Genomic DNA, 23048 nt, shown 5'->3' with positions numbered 1-23048 from the left:
GATGTGCTGCAACCCAGGTGAAGTTGTGCACGACAGATTAGTAAATCAACACAAGTAAGCCGGTGCGCACTCTGCTTATTAGGTAATCTGCCCCGGCAAGTGTTCCAGCCAAGAAACAGGCGGTGAGCCACCAGGTCAGCCTTCGTGAATCAATATTCAACAGGCCCTGACAGGGTGCTCAGCACAGACTGGGCACCCAGGAAAGACAGGTGATTCCTGTGTGCACGTGATGCATTTAACAAAATGCCCCGACAGCAAGAGAGAGCCAAGTGCCACTGAATTCCTCAAATACAGATTCGACTTTTAAACTTTTTTTTTTAAATCCAGGATCAAGACCACAGACAATTTATTATGTAAGACATGGGGTGAAGGATGACCAAGAAAAGGTATGGCTGTGAGTGACATGGAATTAGATGAAAAGGCTCAAGTGTGCTGAAGAGAGTTTAAATTTGGCATTTGCTCTTGGAGACGTCAAAATAATCAGAAGCAGCACTATGCCTTACAGAGCAAATAATCCACAGAGCGCCATTTTCATTTTGCAAACAGGGTCACAATAGCAGTCAAATATAAGCCTAAACACCCAGAGAGTTAACATACAGGTTCAGTAAGACATAACAAGGGATTCTGGCATGCTGGTGGGTTTGTAAACAAAATCCATATTGAACTCTGTGACCTAATGAAGGCTCTAAGTGAAACCTGGGGAAAGCAGCTTTGCCATACAAAATGACGACGACAACAACAAAGAAAACCCCAGACTCTGCTGGATGTCTATAATACTCATTTGCAGTAAGGCTTTCAAGATACATGAATTTTTATAGCATTTGTATTTTAAGGATTTAGGGCAAATACATTTTTTTTTCTACTTGATAAAAAGAAAATTAGTACTTAAAAGGTTCAAAAATATATCGATTGAGTGATTTTTTTTACATAAATAAATTATATTGATTTTTAGGATTTAACAGCTGAAAAAACCCTTTCCGCTTCCACTGGAGGCAAAACTGAACAAAATGTTAGTTAAATAGAGATAGCAGCATTTCTAAGAAATCTGTTGTCAGCACTATAGATCATCTATGCTACAAGGATCTCATTAAATAGAATTTGTTCAATTGCTGGATTCTTTCCTATAGGATCAGTTACGGAATTTCTGGTTTATGTCTCTGATTCATAAAACTGGGACTCCACTTTCTGAACACACAGCTGATTGATTTTTTCGGTCACGATTTAACAGACTTCTTTGAGATGCTCATTTTAACATTTACATAATTTATAATCCCAAATGTATAAAAGACAATGACAAAAGCATCATAAATAAATAATGCAAACTGAAATAGTTATGTCAAACTTTTGGACCTTCTGATAAATTAGCAAAACCGTAACAGAAAAAGTAAAAAACACAGTAAATTGTGACAACAAAAAGTGAAACCGGTACTAGTAACACTTCCAACATTTCCAACCGCCCTGCACAGGCCTGCGCCCTCGGAGTACTGAGCCATGGGCTTGTTTCAAGTCTCCGAGTATCAAGAAAGAATAAGACTATCTGAAAGGATGTGAAATGAATGGGAGGACAAAAGAAAACGGGAACAAGGGCTGCTCGAGCAGGTTCTTCCCAACCATGTTCCTAAACATGGAGAAGCTGAAGAGAAGAATACTAACTTGCAACACAGTCTCAACTAACTTGACCATCTGGAACTTGAGGCCAACTGTAAAACATAAACAGAACACAGAAGTAATGGAGAGAAGAAAACACTTTTCACAGTCGTATTATAAAGGTGGTGCACACATGTTTGGACAACCTCAGATAACCCTAACAGAAGGACCTAGCAAGTGTAAAAGTGTTGACTAGTTTCTCGCAGGCTCCAGAAAGAACATTATTCTTGGTGATGGAAAGCACAAAATAAAAGCCCATTCGGTCCTGGTGTTCTTTAAACACAGGCAAATGTAGTGACTACAGACATTCTGAGGAGAAGGCGGTGAGAGCATGTCAGTCGTGTGCTCGTGAAGCACGTGTAGCCCCACGAGCATGAACCCCTCCGCCCCGCACTGGCGCCGCCATAACTCAAGGTGTGTAAAGCTTTCTCAGATGGAGAATCGTCTTTTAACTTGGGGGGAGGAGGGAGGGAGTTATGCATATATATAAAATAATGACTAGTCAGTATTTCTTCTTGCTGCAGGTGTCTGAAAAACCATGAAGGGGGAAATTATATTACCAGTAAGGTTTTTGTTTTGTTTTTTATAAAGAAATGAATATATGCATTTTCAACCATTAGTTATATACTCTGTCTATACTACTCATTTAGTAATCATGATAAAATAGGGAAATATCTCAACTCAAAAATACACACCAGCACTTCCCTTTTCTGTGCTTTTTGGTTTCCCCATTCCATTCTTCCCATTCAACGCAGCCCACAGTGAAAAGAGCTACTCTTGGTCTCTGTTCTTCAGCCCTTCAAAGGTAAGTTCTCTAGACAGCTTTCTTTTGCCATTTTTCCTCAAATAAATGAGAAACTTGGAAGAGAAGGAGGTGGGGCATGTCACCAAGTACTGTACTAACTACGATTGCTGGAATGAACAACTGGATAACAGAACGAGAATTTTGTGCCTCCTAGACTAGGTAGACGACACTTATCTAATAAAGTGGCAAGACCCTGCAACTATTAACATCTGTTACCATAGTTCTCAGACAGGAAATTAGGTAGGTAATATTACTTATGGAAACACAGGTTCTTATGAAGGTGAAGTGAGGGAAATAACAAACCTTTATGGGATAAGAAACTTACAAGTCACAATAATTTTTCCAATGAAAAAAGTTCTAATTGGTGGTGGTGTTGGAGTCTTTGGGTCCCCCATCCCCAGCCTGTGCCATGTGTTCTCTATCTGGGGGCAAAGGTGCACTGGCTTCGGTACAGTTCTGATTGCTGATGGACTCCCTTTCAGACCCGGGAGCAGGCTCTGGGTTGGGGTGTGGGTTGTCCCCTTTTGTTTTCTTCTTCTTCCTTTTCTGGCTTTCCAGACCTATGATTTCAGAGTGTCTGGCCTGCTGCATGGTGGGCAGAGCCATGCCCATGCCAGGGGAGAGAAACATGGATGGGTAAATGAGTCCAGGAGACACTCCTGGGATGAGAAATGGGTTAAAAGCCACAGGACTACTAGTAGTTATTGCAGGTTCAGCCTGATCAGAAAACGGACTAGGACCAGGCTTGTCTTCAGCTAAAGTATCTGTTTTCACATCACGGCTACTTGGCTTGTCTTCTGCAGTCTTTTCAGTCACCGACGTACCACTTTTTGTTGTGCTTGATAAAGACGCTGGAGCAGTTGAAGTGCAGGTAGTTGCCATAGGCGTATTGAGGAGTCCCCCAACGCCAAACATCTGGGGCACTGTGGCCATTCCTGGCAGCATCATGGGCAGCATGCTCAAGGTGCTTTTGACATCTTCGCCTGTAGGCATTGTGGCAAAGCCAGCTGGAAACCCAACCAGCCCAGTGAGCGGGATGCCTGGCATGTTTCTCATGTTCTGAAGTCCTACCAGGTCCATCCCAGCAATCAGTCCGTTCATGAACAGTGGCCCCATTCCAGAGGGAGAGTCTGCCACAATGGCGGGAGCTTTCAGGAGCTCGCTTCGAGGCCGCCTCCCCCTCCTTCGGGGGCCTGCATCTCGAAGAACAGGCTCAGTCAGGGTGTGATTGAACTTGTTTTCTGGGAGAAAGCCCTGAAAATGGACAAAGAAACACAAGATGCTAAAGGTTACTGAATGGCAGGCAATCGGCTAGGGCGATGACCAGGACTCTGCACCGGCCTATCCTGTCCCCAGCTCAACGAAGGTCCCAAGACAGGAGTGCCTCCTGCCCACCCACCCCAAGGCTGATAGGATTGGGTGGCACTGGCAGAGCCAGTGCGCCTGTTACCACCAATCAGTGCTTCCAACATGCTCACTAGGCAAAGGTAGTGTCTACCCAGTGGAGAGCCTGTCAAGCATGCTGAGAGTTGAAGACAGGTACTAAAGACGTCCAGGTTTAGTTGAGACTCTTCACCAGACCCCACCATTCATCTTCCACAGGACACAGGAAGAATTTTTAGTTCAAGCAACAAAGCAGAGTAGGTAAGATACGGCTTTGGAGTCAGATAGACCTGAGTCTACACCCTGATCTGCAGCACCCTGGCCATGGGACTTGGGCCAAGTCAGTTAACCTCTCCAAGTTTCTGTAAAATGTGACAGTAACACCTATCTTCTAGGGTTTAGTACAGTACCTGCTGCATAGGAAGAAGTGCTCCCTAAAGGGACACCATGATTAATTGCGAGCACGAGCTCCTGGAAGGCAGCAACTCTGGTATGCAACAGAACCCGCACATGTCTGCTCAGTAAACAAAGGAATTCTGGGATACTGTTGGGGAAATGTCTTCAATATAAGTGATGTTCCGGTTTCCTTTAAGAGAAAGATCTCCAATTTTCTTAATTAACAAGAAGTTCTATAGTTAAACACTTCTGCTCCACACGGATTAAACAGTGATTACACCTGGGACTCACAACTATACCTATATATGGGTCATCTGGTTTGTACGTTTTAGTACTTAACCATTATACACCAGGAAGACTATTGTCTTTAAAAATATCAGAGAGCTACAGGCAGCATGGTGGAGTGGAAAGCACCAGGCTATGGCTCCACCCCTCCTCCCTCTGTGACCTTGGCTCAGCACTGCAAGGCACGAGGACATAGTGGAACACAAGAAACACGCGTCTCTTGCCCTCCTGGAGCTTAAAGTTTACATTCTAGTGGTGGAGAGAGATAATTAAAGCATTGCCATTATGATGTCTCTAACTCTGAATATGTTTCAAAAATGATATGAATAATTCCCATATAAAGGCAGAAATGTTTTCCCTACATAAAAGGAGAAATTTCATTCAGGACTTAGTGCCTGAAACCTCTTTGTCCCCATCCTTGAAGAATCTGTGCACCTTTTTCTCTTTCTACCACCCTCCACTCCTTCTCATTGCTATGGTTTTATTTAAATTAGATTTTTTTAAAATCAAGGTAATACATGCGTACAGTATAAGAAAGTGTCAAATTATACTCCTGCCGTTGGCCAGTCTTTTTTTCATACAGAGGAGTATTAAAAAAAAAAAAAAACACTCATTCCCTGAAGGGAAGCGGCTCTAACGCTCCACGCTTCTCCTCCTTACAGTTACTGTTGTAAGGTTGGCATCCTATCACTACTTTCTCTTTGATCGCAGCAACGGAGAAGTTAAAGACGTTCAGAGTGGCCTCGATGGATCTTTCAACACTGCATTTGCACTGGAGACACAGGATGTCATTATGGCTGGAATGGGGAGGTGGTAGAACCTGCAGAATATGGCCAAGGAGGGCCACTGCTGAGCAGCATGCGGTGGGAGAGCTCAGTAGGGCGGCTACGGGGCCGTCCAAGCTGGAGAAGCCCACACTTCTCTACTGGCTGTATCTCTTGCCTTCTCAGGATTCTCCCTTCCTGGAAAAGTCTGGAGTGATGGGGAGAAGGGATCTGGAAAGAAGCCGCTGAGACTCAGCCAGCCCACAGCTTCCCTGTCTTTGAGGCTCTTAAGAAAAAAGGTACAGCTCTCATCAGAAGACACCACAAGGGCCAGAACCATCCTTTATTTTAGGAGAAAGAAGCCAGAGAAGCTAAGGATACCTAAGGGCTGAGATTAGCGGCCAGGCCTCAGAGCAGTTAGGAGTTCTATCTACAATCTTGCCAAGGACACCCACTTCGAACTTTAATTCAGTAACTCTGGCATTTCCCATTTGTTTCACAACCTTTCTTCTCACATGACTATTAAAGAAGTTAAGATCCTTAAAAAACCAACAGATCCTTGCTTAATGGGCAGCAATAAAGACAGGGCTAGTTGGTGACACTGGTTTTGGGCTCCTAACAAGCTGCGAGAAGACGGCTCAGCCCACAGCCCCTGATGGAAGCTTTTCACTTGTGCGTAGCAGGCTCCAGAATGAGAAGCAGCTGGGATGCATGGAGTTCCCCATGGTAGTGAGGGTCAAGCAGCAAGGGGAACTGACTATAGGTGGTGATAACAGGAAGAGCAGCAGGAGTAAATTCTGACTCATGGCGACCCTATTGGACAGAGTAGCACCGCCCCATAGGGTTTCTGAGGCTGTAAATCTTTCCAAGAGCAGGCTGCCGTATCCTTCTCCCACAGAACGGCTGCTCAGTTTGGCACGCTGAACTTCTGGTTTGCTCTTTAACCACTGTGCCACTAGGGCTCCTTGAAGTAAAGACAGGCACCACTTAATAAGCATTTACTATGTGTCAGGCACCATGCTAAGGGCTATAGCTGGATTATCGCATTTAATCATCACATCAACCCTGTTTTGCACCCATTTTATAGAGAGGTCAATAACCCACTCAAGATCTCAGATATTTAGTGGCCCAGAAAGAGACTGGGCACAGGTATGTCTGAGTCCAGAGCCCTTGGTTTCATCTAAAGCAGACAATTTTTCCTTTTCTCCAAAATGGTTTTCAGAGTGTCAAGTCCAATAGTTACTATGACTCCTTCCCCTGATCCTAAGAAATAATTCCTTGGCCTGTGAAATTTTTCATCCCTTTTTCTCCTGAGGCAAAGAGGAGACAAGGGCAGTCCAACATTCCAGTTGAGACATCCTGACTACCTAACTCAGGTGACAGGGCAGGGCAGGAGGCTGGCCCAGCAAGACCGCTTGATCTCTACTCCTCTGAAGCAGTGGCACAGGGTCTCCTTTTATCTTGCTGCCTTTTCTTTCATAAGCTCTTGAGCCTGCGAAGGCTGCTGCATGTAGCTGGTAGGACAAAGGGGTAACACTCCGCCTCTCTGGGTGTTCAGCTGATCCGTCCATCCACCTGCAGCAGCATACTTCCCCAAAGTATGCACAAGCCAGCTCCCTTACTGATGGTATCATGGTTCTACCAGTGAAATTCCGTGATCTTATTGCATTCTGATACAGAATGAAACCTTGGATTCACAGATACCTGAACACATATGTGCTTTTCAATGTTCCTGAGTCCCCCGGAAAAAATGTTATTTTTGAAATTCCCAAAGAATATTCAAGAAAAATCAATTAGTCGGGGACAGAAAGGCTTTATGATGGTCAACTTTATGTCTGAAGAGAAAACTCATCTCAAAAAGCTCGGGTGTAGAAACACAGAACTGGGAGAAATCTCAGAAACTGTCACGTTTAGTCTTCCTTCCTTTTTACAAACAGGGTCACTGAGTCCTAGAGGGGGCAGGGCAGAGCGGGGCTAGAACTCAGGGCTCTGTCCATGCCTTGCCCCAGCCCACCTATATCCGTCTCTTATTCTCACACATGACCAGACACCTGCAGTTTGCTAGGCTGATTTGTCCTGGAGTGTGCAGGTACGACTGCCATCTCTGGCTCTGGGGATGATCATCTGGGAAGAATTCCCTGCTGGTTCCTGCTTCTAAAGAGAAGACAGTAGGACCTAATGGACTGGGGCCAGCTAAAGCATAATTTCTCACCAGTCTTTCTGAGCTTATCACTCTGGCTGGCCACTGTCTATACGTTGCAGTCTCTGGTCCTCACCCAAGGCCTTGGGCCAGGGTAACCATAACTGGACCACAGGCTTTTCCGAGCCCTCATCCCTGCAGCTCACCCACAGCCAAGGGCCAGGGAAAGGTTTATACCCACAAACGTTTCCTTCACACCTATACTCTGAGGTGAGAGGGGCATGTACAATCTCAGATGCCTTTCTGTTGGGAAGATAACAAGTCCAGAGCTTGATGAATAATGCCTCCATTTGATTTTCAAACCACTGGCTGTAAGTCAGACCTCCTTTTTTTTAACATACCTGACTTTGGGTTACTACAGTGACAGCACAGACCCAGAGCTCCTCATCAGGGTACCCATTTAAGACAGAACCACTCACTCAGGACCAGCCTGTGCCCTGCAGGACCTCTGGCCCCCGGCCTTGCCCACTAGATGCAAGCAGTACTCCTCAGGCACTGGGATACCTCAAACTGTCCCTGTCCTGCCCCGCCTGAGAAGCAGAGATGTCAAGGGAATGCTGGGCCCTTTGAGAAATGGGAACTTGCCAAGAAGGCACAAACTGATCATCTTCTCCTCTTCAGATCTGGAAAGCAGTAGCCGAAAGGCCCCAGGGGTAAGAGAATAGTTCTCCATCCACAGCACAGCAGTAAGAGTGCTGGCAAAGGAAGTCTGCTTTAACCACTTCCTGTGGGAGGGAGTCACTCTAGTAACCCAGCTGTTGCCTACCCTAGTTAGGTGCCCCTCCTAGCAGCTCTGTGACCACACACAGTGACCAAGCTGGGCTTTGGCAGCCTTCCCTCCTGGTAATTATACCCTAGGAGCAGAGCTACTTCCTCTTCCAGGGGAGGCCTGGGGAGAGGGCAGAGAGGGTAAGGAAAAGGAGACTCAGACGTTTGAGTAATACTGGAGACGTGCTTTCCCAAAGGATCATATGGGCACTCCAACCCAAGAAGAACATGTTCCTAAGGTCAGGGTGGCGTTTATTCCAAAGCCTGCATGTTCCCGATTCTAAAACTTAACTCTTAGGTTAAGAGAAGAATAGTGACCAGAGCTTCCCTACTCTGCCCAGGAAGGTGAGTAGACTCATCCGACAAACATTAACTGAGTGAGGAGACCTAATAACCAAAAGTAATGTGTGGATTCTAATTCAAAAAAGTTGAAAAATAAAGGAAAACGAAAACCATCTTTAAAAGGCATTTTGTAGACAACTGGGGAAATCTGAATATGGGCTAGATATTAGACATTCAAAATTATTATTAATATTCACATATGTGACAACCACCACCCATCTGTAGTAAATACCAGCAGGGTCATCCATGTTGGACAGGTTTCAGCGGAGCTTCCAGACTAAGACAGACTAAGAATAAACGCCTGGTGATCTACTTCTGGAACTTAGCCAATGACAACCCTATGGATCAGAATAGAATATTGTCTGATATACTGCTGGGAGATGAGCCCCCTAGGTGGGAAGGCACTCAAATATACACAGCGGAATGGCTGCAACAACGGATTTGAGCATACCAATGCGTGTGAAGATGGTGCAGGACCAGGCAACTTTTTATTCTGTTATATATGGGATTGCCATAAGTAGGAGCTGACTCTACAGTAAACAATAAGTGTGTTGGCAAACGACATGTGACAGTGGTAATGGTTATATAGGAAAATATACTTCTCAGGAAATGAATGCTCAAGTATTCAGGGGCAATGTGTCATATCTCCAGTTCACTGTCAAGCTGCTCAACAAAAACAGACAGACCAAATATATATATATATACACACACACACACACAAAAAAGTAATTTACATATATAAAAAATATTAATTATGTGTGTGTGTGTGTGTGTGTGTTTATCTTTAATGAGCAACCACTATGGATCAGGCATTCTGAAAGTTTAATTCTATACCCAGTCAAGCCACAGCACAAGTAGCAGAAGGGACGTGTGAGGTTAAAAGAAGGAAGGAGTTCCATGTGAGATTTTAATTTGTTTCTGAAGAAAGGGGAGGAGGGTTTTTCAGGGACAGAAAATAGAGGGTGGAAAGAGAGCAGCACACACTTGTGGGCTCCCATCCCAGGAGGAGCTGTGCAGGCACATGGAGGTGAGGGGAACGGGCCTCCTGGAACCGAGCAGGGCATCATGTCAGGTCGTGGTGGCTCTTCCACTGTTCACAGGGCTGAGCAGCTCTGTGGATGAGGCAGACAAATGCTTCCTGTCGGCCAAGGCATGAGCTTTACTGCAGGAAAAGGCCTCTGAGGCAGGGACTGTGTTTATGTAACAAAGAAGGGAAAGTTCGTCTCTGGTAAGAGGCTGGCTCGTAAGAACAGCTTAGAAATTGGTTTTCTGGCAAGGGGTCAGTGTGTGCAGGGGAGTGATGAACATTAATTTCCAGAGAACATGAGGGAAACTGTTAGACATGTAGAAAGAAATGAGAAAGCCAAGGGGAAAACCACGTGATTTTTTGGACATGCCCAGCAGAGACTATAACAAGCAAGAACGGAGCCACTGTGTACTAAGACAAAAGGACAACGTGGGGTGGCACGATGAGGGGGTTGGGGGGAGGACACAGGGGTACAAACTGAAGCTGAATCACCTTGCATAGCATAAGCAAGGACTAAGAATAAAGATGTTAAGGGCATTTTCTGAGAATAACGTAAACGAGGAGGAAAAAAAGCCAGCTTTTCTAACGTGATGAGCTTTCTCGTAAGCAGCTGCCCAAGGGACGGGTTGCCCCAGCAGAGTGGCTGTGGTAGTGGATGGAGATAAGAGAGAGCAGTTACCTGTCTGCAGAGTTGCTAGAAAAGCAATAACCCAGGTAACAAAACCAAAATAAGTCTGTGGAAAACATTAAATAACTTCTTTCTGCACAAGGAGGAGGAAACGACTAGGGTGGGTGGTCTTTTAGAGCTAAAAAAAGAAATCACATTCAGGCAATCCCATTAAAAAGGGAATTAATGCCCAAGGAAAGATGTAGCTGGCAGATGGCAGAATACTGGAAAGAAAGTATTCAGGAAAAAGTCTATAAGATTATGGAACAACCTGGAAAGAGTCAGCTCCCTATTTGGGGAGAATGCACTTTTAGGAGGTTAAAAGCATATTTCTGTATAATTTGCGCAAGCTCAGCACACCTTAAAGTTGAAATGTTATTACCGCCCCCTAGAGGTTGTAAATTTCCTTTTCCAAATTTGTGGGTTAAATTTGTACTCATCTGTAAACTATAATTAACTCAGATTCGTTACACTAGAAGTATTTTGCAGATGTCTTTGAAGTCCCTTCCAGTCTTATGATTCTATTATAAGAAAAGAGTTGTTTTTCATTTCCAGAGAGGATAGGCTAGGAGGAAATGTCTTAAATAGTAGCCAGAAAAACTCAGATTAGAAAATGAAAATTTCCAATAATGAAGTTTGTTAAACACTGGAAACAGGCTCCTGGTAAGGGTTAAGTTTCCTTCCCCTTGTAACTTGCTACAAATAGGGGGAATAAAAAAAAATCAAGTTGTAGGAACGGTTTAAGTGTAAACAGTTTTAGAGGTGAGGGTTGAAAACAAATCGGCATAGGAAGTCACACTGTTGCTCAAAAACATCCCAGCACCTCTATTAACCAAATTCCCTGGCAGGCCTCTTGGCAAATGTGCCCTGGCTACCCACTCCCCCCCACCTCCCCGAAGCTTCTCTTGAATCGGCAAGGCTTGGCTCCCATCCCTGTTCCTTACCCTTGGTCCTGGCTCCTTGGGGACAGCAGGAACCCTCTCTTCTCCACTCAGCGAATTAACATCTAATTTTCCAGGTTCCTTACAACGTGGCCTTCTCTGCTTTGGTTTGTCTGAAAAATTCTAAAAGGCAAATGGAACCAGTATTACAAGGTGTTCAGTTACAGAGTCTTCTGATGAACATGGTACTTTTCAGCTGGTCTTCCTATTTTCTCACTGATGGCCCTCCGCACAGAGCCCCATCAGATATGGTTGGAGGAAACAAACACCTGGGCCTCGCCTAGGTTCTCTCTTTGAAACAACAGTGCTTCTGTAGCAAGCTGGGAAACCGGTGGCCCAGTGGGCTCAGGTCACCCAGGTGGCTGTGCTGGCCTTGTGGGCCTGCTCCAGAGCAAACTACCCGACCAGACCCACCAGTTTCCCAGGGCGCTGCTTAATCCCTAGTCTTCTCCCTTCAATCATTTCCTCTGATTCTCTCTCTACCAGGGCTTCAAAGTATTTGGTTCTGGTTTGACCCCTTGCTGAGAATCTGCATTTCCACACCAGATATGTGGGCTCAGAATCTACATTTTTACAAGATCCCCGGGTGATTCTTAGGTATCTGAGGATCTTATTATATAAAGATTTATACATAAGAATCACCCAGGGATCTTGTTAAATGTAGGTTCTGATTCAGTATATCTGGTGGTAGAAATCCAAATTCTCAGCTAATGGTTGAACGGGAACAAACCAGTTCGAAGCCCTGTTCACCACTGCTACCTCTTTGATTGGCTCTACCTGTATCTGGAAGGCATGCAAGCTCTCCACCTGTGTATCTTATTAGATACATGTAACCAGGACAAAGATAGTGGTGGGACAGATGAGCAAATGAGAAGAGAAAATTCAAGAAAAGACATCAGCATGTCTTCAAAGTCCATGTTCAGGTCTCAGCAAGATGTCTTGAAGGAAAAATTCTAAAGCAGTAATTAAAATTTATACTCTCCCCAAAAGGTGATAAAACGTATTAACCTGAAAAGAATACATGAGAACAATTTCATGATGTGGCAGGGCTTATGCCACCTGAAGGTTTCTCTGTGGGCTCATAGTGCTATCTGGTTATTTCTTGGGGAAGAGGGCTGAACTTGGGCAAGTTCTGTTCTCATAAGATTTTGCACAGTGTTCTGACATGGGCTGCAATCTCTGTTACTGGAGAGTTAAACCAAAACTTTAAACTTAATTTAAAATGACGTTCTCAGTCGATCCAGATTTCTTCAAACAGCTCCCAACTTCCTGGTCTCTATCAGTGTGCTCCTTATCAAAAACTACAGGTTAGCAGTGAGTAAGCAGTGCTCTCAGGCAGTGGCCACAGGCACTGGCCACAAACACTTACTGCTCCAAAGCCAGGAATTTCTAAGGAGTAGTCGGACTGCTGCCTCAGCCAGTCAAGTAGACTCTTGCTGGGAATGGCTTTCTCGGCCTGGCTGCTGGCTGCTGCAACTGTTTCGGCTGCTGAGGTAGCAGGCACTGGCCCTTCAGGGTGTGTAGTGCTCAGGGTGGCCTGCCCTGGGTCTTCATGGACTTCCTGGAAAAGGAGAAGTGAGTATGTGGAGTTAATCTTGACATAATGAAAGCTCGTTTCTAAAAGGAAATCAGTCACATTGGCTAGGTGTTCTTCAAATCTTCCCACCTATTCTCACACTAATTCTGCTCTGCCGGCAATTACTCTGGGTGCTCAAGCATCCTACCCATACTACTGACCCACACATAAGCTGTTGCACATGTTGGACGTTCCCCTTGCCTGAATGCTCCTCTCTCCCCTCGTCTACCTCATAAACTTTTCTTCCATCCTATCTGCTCAGATTCAGTGTTACCTCCTTTGTCAAAATCACTGACTGTCCCAGGGTCCTCCCAGAGAAAGAGAAATTTTCTCTCTCCCGTAACAGAAAATGCTACACTGCAATTTACTTACTTGTCTATTTCTCCCTCTAGAGTTTGAAGGCCTGTCTTAGTCATCTCTGTATTCCCAAGGCATATAATGAAGTCTACTGGTAAAGTGTCACATCAGTACAAAATAAATGTTTGCATAATAAATTAAGAAATACTCTGTCCTGGAGCCATGAAGGTTGGATAAACACCTGAAACTATTGCCCTGAGGCAACCTGAAGCCTTCAACAGAAAATATCCTCTGTAAGTCTCCTTAAAACCAGACAACATTTCAGCCTAATAAAAAAAGTCTGCCTTGAGTATTGTGCTCTTTTAAGAACTACATGGGATCAAATTGATAACAGCAACAGATTAGATAAGAACCTTGGGGGGCAGCGGATTTATGTCAATGGGGGAGGAACAACTCAGAGAAGGAGGATGAGGATGATGGCACAACTCAAAGAACATAATCGATGTCACTATATGGTCCATGTAGAAACTGCTGAATTGGTGTGTATTTTGCTGTGTATATTCTCAACAACAAAATAAATGAATACTTTCTGAGGTCAAGGAGCAAAGTTTATCAGTCATTCCATTGGAGTTTTATGGCCACTACAGAAAACTCTGGCTTTGTACTTCTAAAAACCAACCAACCTCTTAATTCTTAAAAGCTTGCTGGATTGAACAGGGAAAGAATTTGCCATTTCAGCTTCCCCAATCATAGAAAGTCTGAGAGGAAGACATATCCCAAATAATATAGTTTAGCAGTAAAGCTCTCAGGCTATAGAGACACAGAGTCCTTGGTTTGATTCCCTGTTTACTGGCTGGATAATCTTGGGGAAATGATTTAATGCTTTTAAGCCTTAGTTTCTTCATCTATAAAACGGGAATAACAACAATACATATCTTCACAGGATTCCTGTGAGGATTAGACAGGAGAATCACACAAGACCCTCAACACAGTATCCAGCACATAGCAAGCGCTCAATAAATATTGGTTATTATTATCCCTTTTAAAATAAGAAAACAAAATGTGATTCCTGTTCTGGAGCTCAAAATCCAATAAACGGGAAAAATCAAAATACAAAAAGAATTCAGTGGTCTTTAACACATTAAGCAAAGTCTAAAGGTGATCTCTCCTTGTCAGATACACAGCTCTGACCTTTTCTGTTGTTTACAATTGTTTCCTTTGAATTTAGAAGCCTGTAGTTGGTAAGGAGCCCTGGTGGTGCAGTGGTTTAGAGCTCAGCTGTTAACCAAAAGGTTAGCAGTTCGAATCCACCAGCTGCTCCTTGGAAACCCTATGGGGCAGCTCTACTCTGACCTACAGGGTTGCTATGTGTTGGAATCAACTTGACGGCAATGGATTTGGTGTTTTTTTTGGTAGCTGGTAGATGCTGCAGCCCCACTTTACAGAAGTAAACTCAATGGTGCACCCAAGGTCACCCGGTAAGTCAAGTAGCAGAACCAGGATCAACATTCAGGCATGCTGGCTCTTGTTCCTTCTCCTATACCCCAGCTCCTCACTCTCCTGAAGAACTGCTGCAGCAAACTCAACTGCTGTCTTGCTTACTCATTCTATCACTGTTGGCTCTTCCTGAAACACTGAGGATCTGGGTTGTGTCTATTTGAAATGGAAAGTCCTCCTGGCTCATTTCTCCAGGGTGCATGCACAGTAAGGGTCATAATGGATTAACGCCTTCCTGGTGGTGTAGTGCTTAAGTACTATAGCTGCTAACCAAAAGGTCAGCAGTTCGAATCCACCAGACGCTCCTTGGAAACCCCACGGGGCAATTCTACTCTGTCTATAGGGTCGCTATGAGTTGGAATCGACTCGACGGCAAGGGGTTTTTATTTCTAATTACACCTCTCAATTCTAATAATGAGAGAGAAAATAAATAGAACAACTGTAATAGAGATAAAAGATCATAAGTCAAAATATTTTGTGTCTGAGGAAGAAGAGTTTGTTTTTCAGTATCGAAAGGTCAATGTATTGACTTAAAAGCCTCATATACCCACCAAGATTCCCGCCTGAAGTGTTTGCTCCTTCAAAAAGATGAGGTCCATCCCTCCTTCAACGTGTTTCCGTCTCCCTCTCCGTCTCCTCGTGGCAGCATCGTCTCTTCTTAGGCTCCCATTGACAATCTGTCCAGTCACTGGATGGATTAGGCCAGCTTGTAGAATCCCAGACAAGTCCATGCCAAGGGCTCCTTGAAGTGAACTGATTGTCCCGATCTTAGGGGTGCTGGCACTCACTGGGAAAGGGGATGTGGCTCCTGGGGCCCCCTCTGATGTGCAAGAGAGGTCTATAGCTGACTCCCCATGCCAGCCATTGAGGACAATGGGGGGGTGCCCACGTGTGGCAGAGAACTGTTCCAGGCTTCGAGCCTTTGCATCCCTCTCCACTTCAAACTCATAGGGATGTCTGTGCTGTTGCTCATCCTTCGTGAACACTGGGGCCAAGAAGCTCTCCTACGAATAAACGTATGTAGTGACAGAGGTTTCAATGTTACATCCGTGGATGAGTCCCCAGCTCTTTCTCCAGACCCAATTCCCCTGGGGCTAGTATTATTTCTAATGTTCTTCTTAGAAGCTCTTCTAACTCAGGGTTTCTCACACTTTTGTATGAATCGTGGATATATGCTGTTAAAATGCAGAGTCTACTTCAGCGGGTCTGATGTCTGCATTTCTAACAGATTCCCAGACGCTGCCTAAAGCTGCCAGTCCAGGGACTACACTTGGAGTTCTCATTTAAAAAAAACAAAAACAAAAAAACCCATCGCTGTCGAGTCAATACCGACTCATAACGACCCTACAGGACAGAGTAGAACTGCTCTACAGAGTTTCCAAGGAGCTCCTGGTAGATTCGAACTGCCGACCTTTTCGTTAGCAACCATATTACTTAACCGCTACGCCACCAGTGTTTCCCACTTGGAGTTACAAGGTTATAAATCAGTGATTCTCAATCTCATTTAGTAGAGCAGAATCACTTGGGGATACCCAGGCCACACCCCAGACCAATTAAATCAGAATCTCTGGAGGTGGGGCCCAGGCATCAGTAGCTTTTAAAGATCCCCAGCTGATTCCAATGTGTAGTCGAGAGTGAGAACCAGTGTGGAAACAACTTACCTCAAATAAAATGTATCATCTACCAGGGAAATGCTCATTCCTGTCTTGATTTCCCTAATTCTGTCAGCTGCTATCACCCTCTCACTGATTCATTCATGTGTCCTTTTCTTTTAAAAAATGTATTTATTAATCATCAAGACCCATCAAATCATCCTTGCCAGTTTTCTTCCCCTTTCTTGGATTCATTGTGCCACTAACCTACAGTCTAGACCCTTCTCTCTTTAACAGTTCCCCACTTGGCCTCCCAGCCTTTGAGGCACTCCTCTCTCCTGTCCCTTGCCTCCCATGCCAGGCTGCACACTGCTCCAGATGAGCTGTGAAAACCCTGCTCTCATCATGCGTGCCCCTGCTCCAAAACTTTTAATTGCCCTCCACCACCTACAGGATAAAGTCCAAGTTCCTCAATTCACCCTAAAGGTTTTACCAAAATCCCCCATCTATTTGGTTGAATATTTGTGGCAAGAATGACTCAATCAAGACATACAAAGTGCCCACTGTTCTTTGTTTCATGGCTAACACCACACTTGCAGCCTCACCTTCTGGATATGGGCCACCAATGCTGTGCCATTGCTGAAGCTGTGCTCTGATGTTTCTGGCTCCGAGAGGCTGTTTCGAGACCCAGCACCACTGGCTAATACAGGGGTGGACAGTGTGCCCGAGGGCTCATACTGGTGGCTGGAGGGCCACTTCCCCTTCAACACCACGTGGCAGATGTTATCTAGGCGGTTCATTATCACGCGATCCTATATAAAAGGACATTAACTCTGAAGAATGAGTACCAAGTTACCTAAACTCAAGAGTCAAGATTTCTAACCAGAAGGAGTTAATTAGAAAAGGATTTGAGTACTCAAATGTACCCACTTTATAAGCCTTAAAATAAAATTCATGGGCAGTCTAGACAAAAAAGATGACAGAGGGCTGTAAATATGAAGACAATTTGGTACTGTTGTCTTATGGCATCATTAGTTGAGTACATAGATCTTCAGTGGTCAGATGTTACATAACTAATACCTTTTTAAACATCAAACATTTCTCCAAACTTGTTACTCAGAAATACTCCGTAAGGTTTAAAATAAAGGATTCAAAGCTGCAAATGCTAAGGATGGACAACACTGGTCTGGGAGGTACCTTTGGCCACTCCGAGAAGGAATAGAGGGTTTTTTCCTGAAGGAGTTGAGCAATGGTGGGAGCCCGAGCCTCCTGCAGGTCATCACCGATGTCTCCTGCCATGCCCAACGTCGAGCTCTTATTCTCCTCTTCAGAGTATTTTCCTGGATACTCTGGGAAGAAACGTTAAAAAAAAAAAAAAAAATTAGGCAAAATAATAATTGTTCTTGAAAAGAGATTTATAAATAGGAGTCTAAAAAAGGAAAATTAGGCACTTGGGATACAATAGTGATCTGAACAATCAGGACGTACAATCTCTCTGTTTTTTTCATTAGCCCATTTTGAGCTAATTTATTTTAACATTAACTATCACAATTTCAATTTACAGAAAAACCGTATTTGTTAAGCCATAAACACCAATTCTCCTCTAGGGCTACCAATGTTAAGTCATCTCATAGAGTTTTCATAATAAAAGACACTTCCCAAAAAAGGAAAACAGAAAGGAAAATTTTCTTTGTATCCAAGACCTAAAGGAGATGAACGACCACAGAGGCTTTTCACATTTGGTGTCATGGACAAGAGGCACATGAACATTATAAGACTTACAAGCAAGGCTTAAGAAGAGGTGACATTTTTCTGAAGGGACAATCTATGAGATGTAACACAGCCAAGAGGCTGATGAAGGAAGAAGTCATGAAACTTATAAGGAACAAAGGTAAAACAGGCCTGATTCATGTAAAAAAAAAAAAAACAATGTAGCAAAACCTATAAAATTTATTCTCTAATGGGAAGAAATGCAATTCATTCAGGCTTCAAAAGTGGTGAAAGTTTATCATCAGTGGGATACAAAGACCCAGTTACCAGTAATGATAGGGAATGAGCAGGTAGTAAAATGCCCAAGGCAGAAAAATATATGGACCTGTTTTCTTGATGAAATGACAGGGAATGCCCGCTCTCTGAAAGCCGAAATTTAACTTTTGACTGTGCAACCAGGGCTTCAAACTGATTCTGCCTGGTTTAACCATGGCTGAGAAAGTGACACTGGAATAGACCTGAATTTTTAAAATCTGGGTGAACAGGAACCACAACCGGACAGGAAAAATTATGGGTGGCAGCCCTGCTAGAAACTTGTTCCCCCTCTTAGAAAACAAGGGTAGCCGTACGTGTTGCATAGCAACCAAATCTCTCGCCCACTGTGTTTTGTGCAGAATCGGAGACAGTGGTGCCCCGCACAAAGATGGTGGTGCCACCATGAATGCGTGTCTCCTCAGTCCTGGCAATGATCTAATCTCACACATCAGGCTCCTAAAAGGGCTCACCACGCCTCTTCTGAGTCTTCCAATCCAGGGCTTCAGCCTATAATTTTTCCTGTTCTGGTTATGATTCTGGATCACACAAATTAAAAAAAAATTTCAGTCTGTTCTGGTTTCGCTTCATCGGGCAAGACTGAGCTGGTTTGACGCCCTGTGTGCAACAAGGTTCCCAGGAAGCTGCAGAGACCCCTTACTGTGAAAAGAGCCTTGCTAGGTACTACGGATTCAAGCATAAACTTGCCCTGAAGGTTTTCAGTCTCACGGGGGAAGACAGAGAGTAAAGCAGTAATAATAAATGGATAACAGGATTATAAACCATGATAAGTGCCATAAAAGGAAAGATACATGGTGCTGTGATAGGTAATAAGACGGAAGGACCTATTCAAGTAAGAGGTAGAGAAGACATCTCAAAGGAGGGAACACTAAGATGATGAGGAGCCAATGGGGAAAGGGTATTCTGGACATGCTGAGGAACTAAAAGATGGCCAGAGGAAAAGTACAAAGATGAGACTGGAGGAGTAGAAATGATTCTGATCTTGCTGGGTCCCATAGGCCATGATAGCAATTTTGGATTTTCTAAATCCAATGGGAAAACCACTGAAAAGTTTTAGGTAGAAAAGTTTGGATTCAAGTTTCAAGAAAGGGCAAATTGATATCAGAAAGAGCAACCCTGGATTAGGAGGGGTCAGGAGACCTGGAGGCCCTGACAGGACTGTAGGACTTCAAGGCTTTAAATATCTAGTCTTCAAAACCCTCACTGCCCACCTATCTTATATTCCATGTGTGTGGATGTTCCCTTCTCAGGTCTGCAAAAGCACTTTTAAAAGCGTCAGTGCAAGGGACAACCTACACACACACACCACACATATACCCTCTCTCTCTCTCTCTCTCACTCACCAAAGCTCATCAAGTTCACTGCTGCCTCCAAAGGTCATCAGCTTGAAAATATTTCTTCTCCACTAAACTATTCTCATCTTTGCCCTATACTCCTTTTATCATCTTGGTTTCCAGAAACTATCTGGTGATTTTCTTTGCAACAGGGGTCAAAAGGCAATGTGGGCTTTATAATTCAGAACACATGGCAGCAATCCTTCATGGCCTAGGGTGTGGAGGAATGGGTCTGGTGATGGACTGGCTCCTCCTGGGTTGGCTTGGACTATACTTCGATTACGCTACTTTCAACTCAGTTTCTCGGTTCTTACCCTAGCTAGTGTGAAAATTTTAATTTGAGCTCAGGACATTTCCCAAGATAGTCACTAATAATAAAGATTAAGATCAAAAGTGGGGGAGTCTACAATTAAAAGGAAACTAGACAGCTTAGCTTCTCTCTCTTAAGGGAGAGGCTGTGCTTGTTTCAATCACTAAGCAGGACACCCAGCATCGGGCCAGGCATGACAGGGGTTTTCGTTTGACAATGACAAGGATAACTAGTCCACTTTTTGTTCACTTTAATAAGCCTCCTTGGTTGTGAAGAAATAAAAACAATGGTTAAAAACAAATTTTGTTGTTGTTGTTGTGGTTCTACTTGTATATAAATTCCTGCAAAGTATAAAAGACCTCAGGATCACCTAGAGATTTTAATATTTTAAAATTTCTTCTAACTTGAACCCTTATCTAAGACTCTATTTTTTAAAAAAGATCAAATCTATTTGCATTTTTGTTGAATTAGCTGTAAATTCATTTTTTTCTGTTGTGTTACCGAGAGGAATCTAAGCCGAATGCACTAACGTTAAAACAAAGACTTTTCTGACAATGACATGAAAAAATAGCGCTATCTTTGTTCCCCTTAATAAAGATCAAGTTTATTTGTATTTCTGCTGAGTTCCTGAGAAATAAACCACCTATATTAAATTCCAGGTTCCTGACATTCCAAGGCTGTGTTACTTTAATCAGTTTGAAGTCCCTTATCTAATGAAGAACAGATTAGTGCCCCTTGACGCCATGTGTAGCACACAAGCCCCTACACAAGTCACAGTGCAGCAAAGGTGCCACGACTGCCTGTAATCACCTTCAATTTTCTGAAATGACCACAGTTAAGCTACTCGCATTACTTTCAGACCACGGCCTGAATCTGGTTGTGAACACAAGGTCAGTATAACCAGGTACATTTCAAAACCCATAAAACCTCTTCCCCACCGCTCTCCCACACGGTGACTGCCTCATCCAAGGTACCACTCAATCCCACATACGGTACCTTGACTATGGCAGTGTCCATTTCTATCATAATCATCTTTGTTCTCAAAGTCCGTATCTTCTGATTTGAGCTCACTTCCTTCAAGAGGGTATGTGGGGAAACCTTTCTTCCCTTCTGCACTTTCTTTCCAGGGTTCTTTTAAAAGTTCATGCTTCACTTTAAATGGCTCTGATGGAATAGCAGTTGGCTCACTCTCCGCTGTGATATTATTAGCTTTGCTTTTGTACAGGTCTGGGTTATAACCCCTGGGCTTCTCCACTTCAAAGTCATCATTCTCAACGCCAGTCTTCCACCTCTCCATGTGTTGGCAGTGGCACTGACAGGCTGCTGGAGGAAAAGCCCTTTGTGGCCCAGGACTTGGGCTCATTGCTTCCAAACTTCCTTTCTTGGCTTCACCTACACGGAAGCCTCGGTTCTCTTCCCTTGGGATAGCAGTACTGGGCTCTGTTAGATGCAAAACCTCTGGCCTCTTTATGTCTGCTGCCATATCTAAGTTTTCCTCCTCATTGTCCTCCTCTTCCTCCTCCTCCTCACTGTGGTTCTGACTCAAAATCAATTTACTTTCTAAACTTTTGTTTTCTAATAAATCAATTAATTGCTGATTTGCAGAAAAACTTGTTTTGGAGTCATAGACACTAAGATTACACATATCTACAAACCCACTTTCATTTCCTTGATCCAAGGAAGGGGAGGCCATGCATTTGGTTTCTAGATGCCTAATGCTTTCAGGTCTCTGCCCTGCCTCACTGCAGCAGAGTTCCCCCTCCTCCGAAATAGACATTAACAAATGTTTTTCATTTTTGTTGTTCATCTGAGCTACTCCTGCTTCTAAAATACCCATAAAAGACGGACCTGAAGCTATTTCTGCCTCATGGCCACCAGGCTGACAGTCCGCATCTTTGCTTGCTGAGACGGCAACAGTGTCTCTCCTGGAGTCAGCATTGGAACTGCTCAGGCTTTCCTGAAAAGAGCCTGGCTCTTGGCTGAAAACTGTCTTACCATACATCATACTCTCCAAGGACTCAGAGAGCAGGCTTTCATCATGGTTGATGGAAATGACATCCTGAACTTTAGAAATAAAGTTTTCACAAGTAATGTCAGGTAAGCTGCCCCCAGGCTGACCCAAGTGATTCTCTCTGCTTTCTATTTTCACTAGATTTTCAGGTTCAAACTCAAGAGACTCCGAGGTCCTGCTCATCTGAGTATATGTGAGAGATTCATATAGTTTGGAGTTGGTCTGATAAAGGCAACAGAGACTTTCTGGTGCCTGCGTGTTGGTTCTTTTATGCTGGGCATAGTTTCTGTAGGCATCCAGGAAGGACAGTTGGGGGTCATTCATGATGTAGTAGTCAGTGCGGTTCAGCCCATGTTTGGCGGTGCCAATGAGCAGGTCACGATCGTGCTTCCCACACTCCCACCAGACTGGGAGGTAGAGGCTGGGCCTGCAGAGCTGGAGGCGCTCGTGCAGCTGAGGACACTTCAGCACTTGCTCTCGGACTTTCCGTAAAAGTTCAATACGGTACAGAGTTCTTGCGGCCCGTTCCTCAGTGATGGGTTCAACGTAGATAGTGGGATCTGGGGCGCCTAGAGAGAAAGGCAAACACGAACAGAGCCTGTCATTTAAGATGGTCCTCAGACAGTCACTGCCCACCTGAGCCCCTGCATCTTGGGTCTAATGGGTTAACTCTCTGGCTCCTCATCACAACAGTCTTGGGTATTTGTGCACCTCCCAAAAGCTGACAGGGAATGGAAGGTTGTTATGAAACAAGGACAAGACACAGTGAAGATGAAAGGAGAGCATGAAAACATCAACTCTGGGAAGAACTGGTTTCCATTTAATAAGACTATACTCTGTACCCTCTGGAGCCCTGGTGGTGCAGTGATTAAGACACTGGCTGCTAACCAAGAGGGCACCAGTTCGAATCCACCAGCTGCTCCTTGGAAACTCTAGGGGGCAGTTCTTCTCTGTCCTATAGGGTCGCTATGAGTTGGAAATGACTCAACGACAATGGGTTTAATGGGTTCTGCACCCTCAACACTAGGTACTTTGCATATGTTATTTAGTTCTCACAAAAATCACAAACCATCAGTATCTCTGTTTTAAGGATGAGGAAACAGGCTCAGTGACGCTAACCTGCTCAACATGGCAGAAACAGGATTTGAATCCAGGTCTCATCA

The 23048-nt window shown here is 44.1% G+C and overlaps 1 protein-coding gene across 7 annotated transcripts in view; it reads right to left on the bottom strand.

Annotated features, from left to right (window-relative positions):
- Nucleotides 1-260: 260 nt before the first annotated feature.
- CHD6 (chromodomain helicase DNA binding protein 6) overlaps nt 261-23048 on the bottom strand; it is a 230676-nt gene continuing 207888 nt past the window's right edge. For 3 of the 7 annotated variants that reach the window (XM_049869938.1, XM_049869937.1, XM_049869936.1), the window contains 7 exons: nt 20871-22454; nt 17385-17536; nt 16793-16999; nt 15147-15599; nt 12595-12786; nt 11229-11348; nt 261-3706 (listed from right to left, as the gene is read on the bottom strand). In XM_049869938.1, coding sequence (XP_049725895.1) covers nt 2810-3706; nt 11229-11348; nt 12595-12786; nt 15147-15599; nt 16793-16999; nt 17385-17536; nt 20871-22454 — 3605 coding nt within the window. In that variant the 3' untranslated portion in view covers nt 261-2809. The remainder of the gene's footprint in view (nt 3707-11228; nt 11349-12594; nt 12787-15146; nt 15600-16792; nt 17000-17384; nt 17537-20870; nt 22455-23048) is intronic. The other 4 variants (XM_049869935.1, XM_049869933.1, XM_049869934.1 and 1 more) reach the window with 2 other exon arrangements.

The sequence above is a fragment of the Elephas maximus genome, chromosome 25 (genome assembly GCF_024166365.1).
Source record: "Elephas maximus indicus isolate mEleMax1 chromosome 25, mEleMax1 primary haplotype, whole genome shotgun sequence".
Classification (NCBI taxonomy): Eukaryota; Metazoa; Chordata; class Mammalia; order Proboscidea; family Elephantidae; genus Elephas; species Elephas maximus.
The sequence above is the reverse complement of the archived record's forward strand: the minus strand, read 5'-3'. Positions and strand labels throughout refer to the sequence as shown.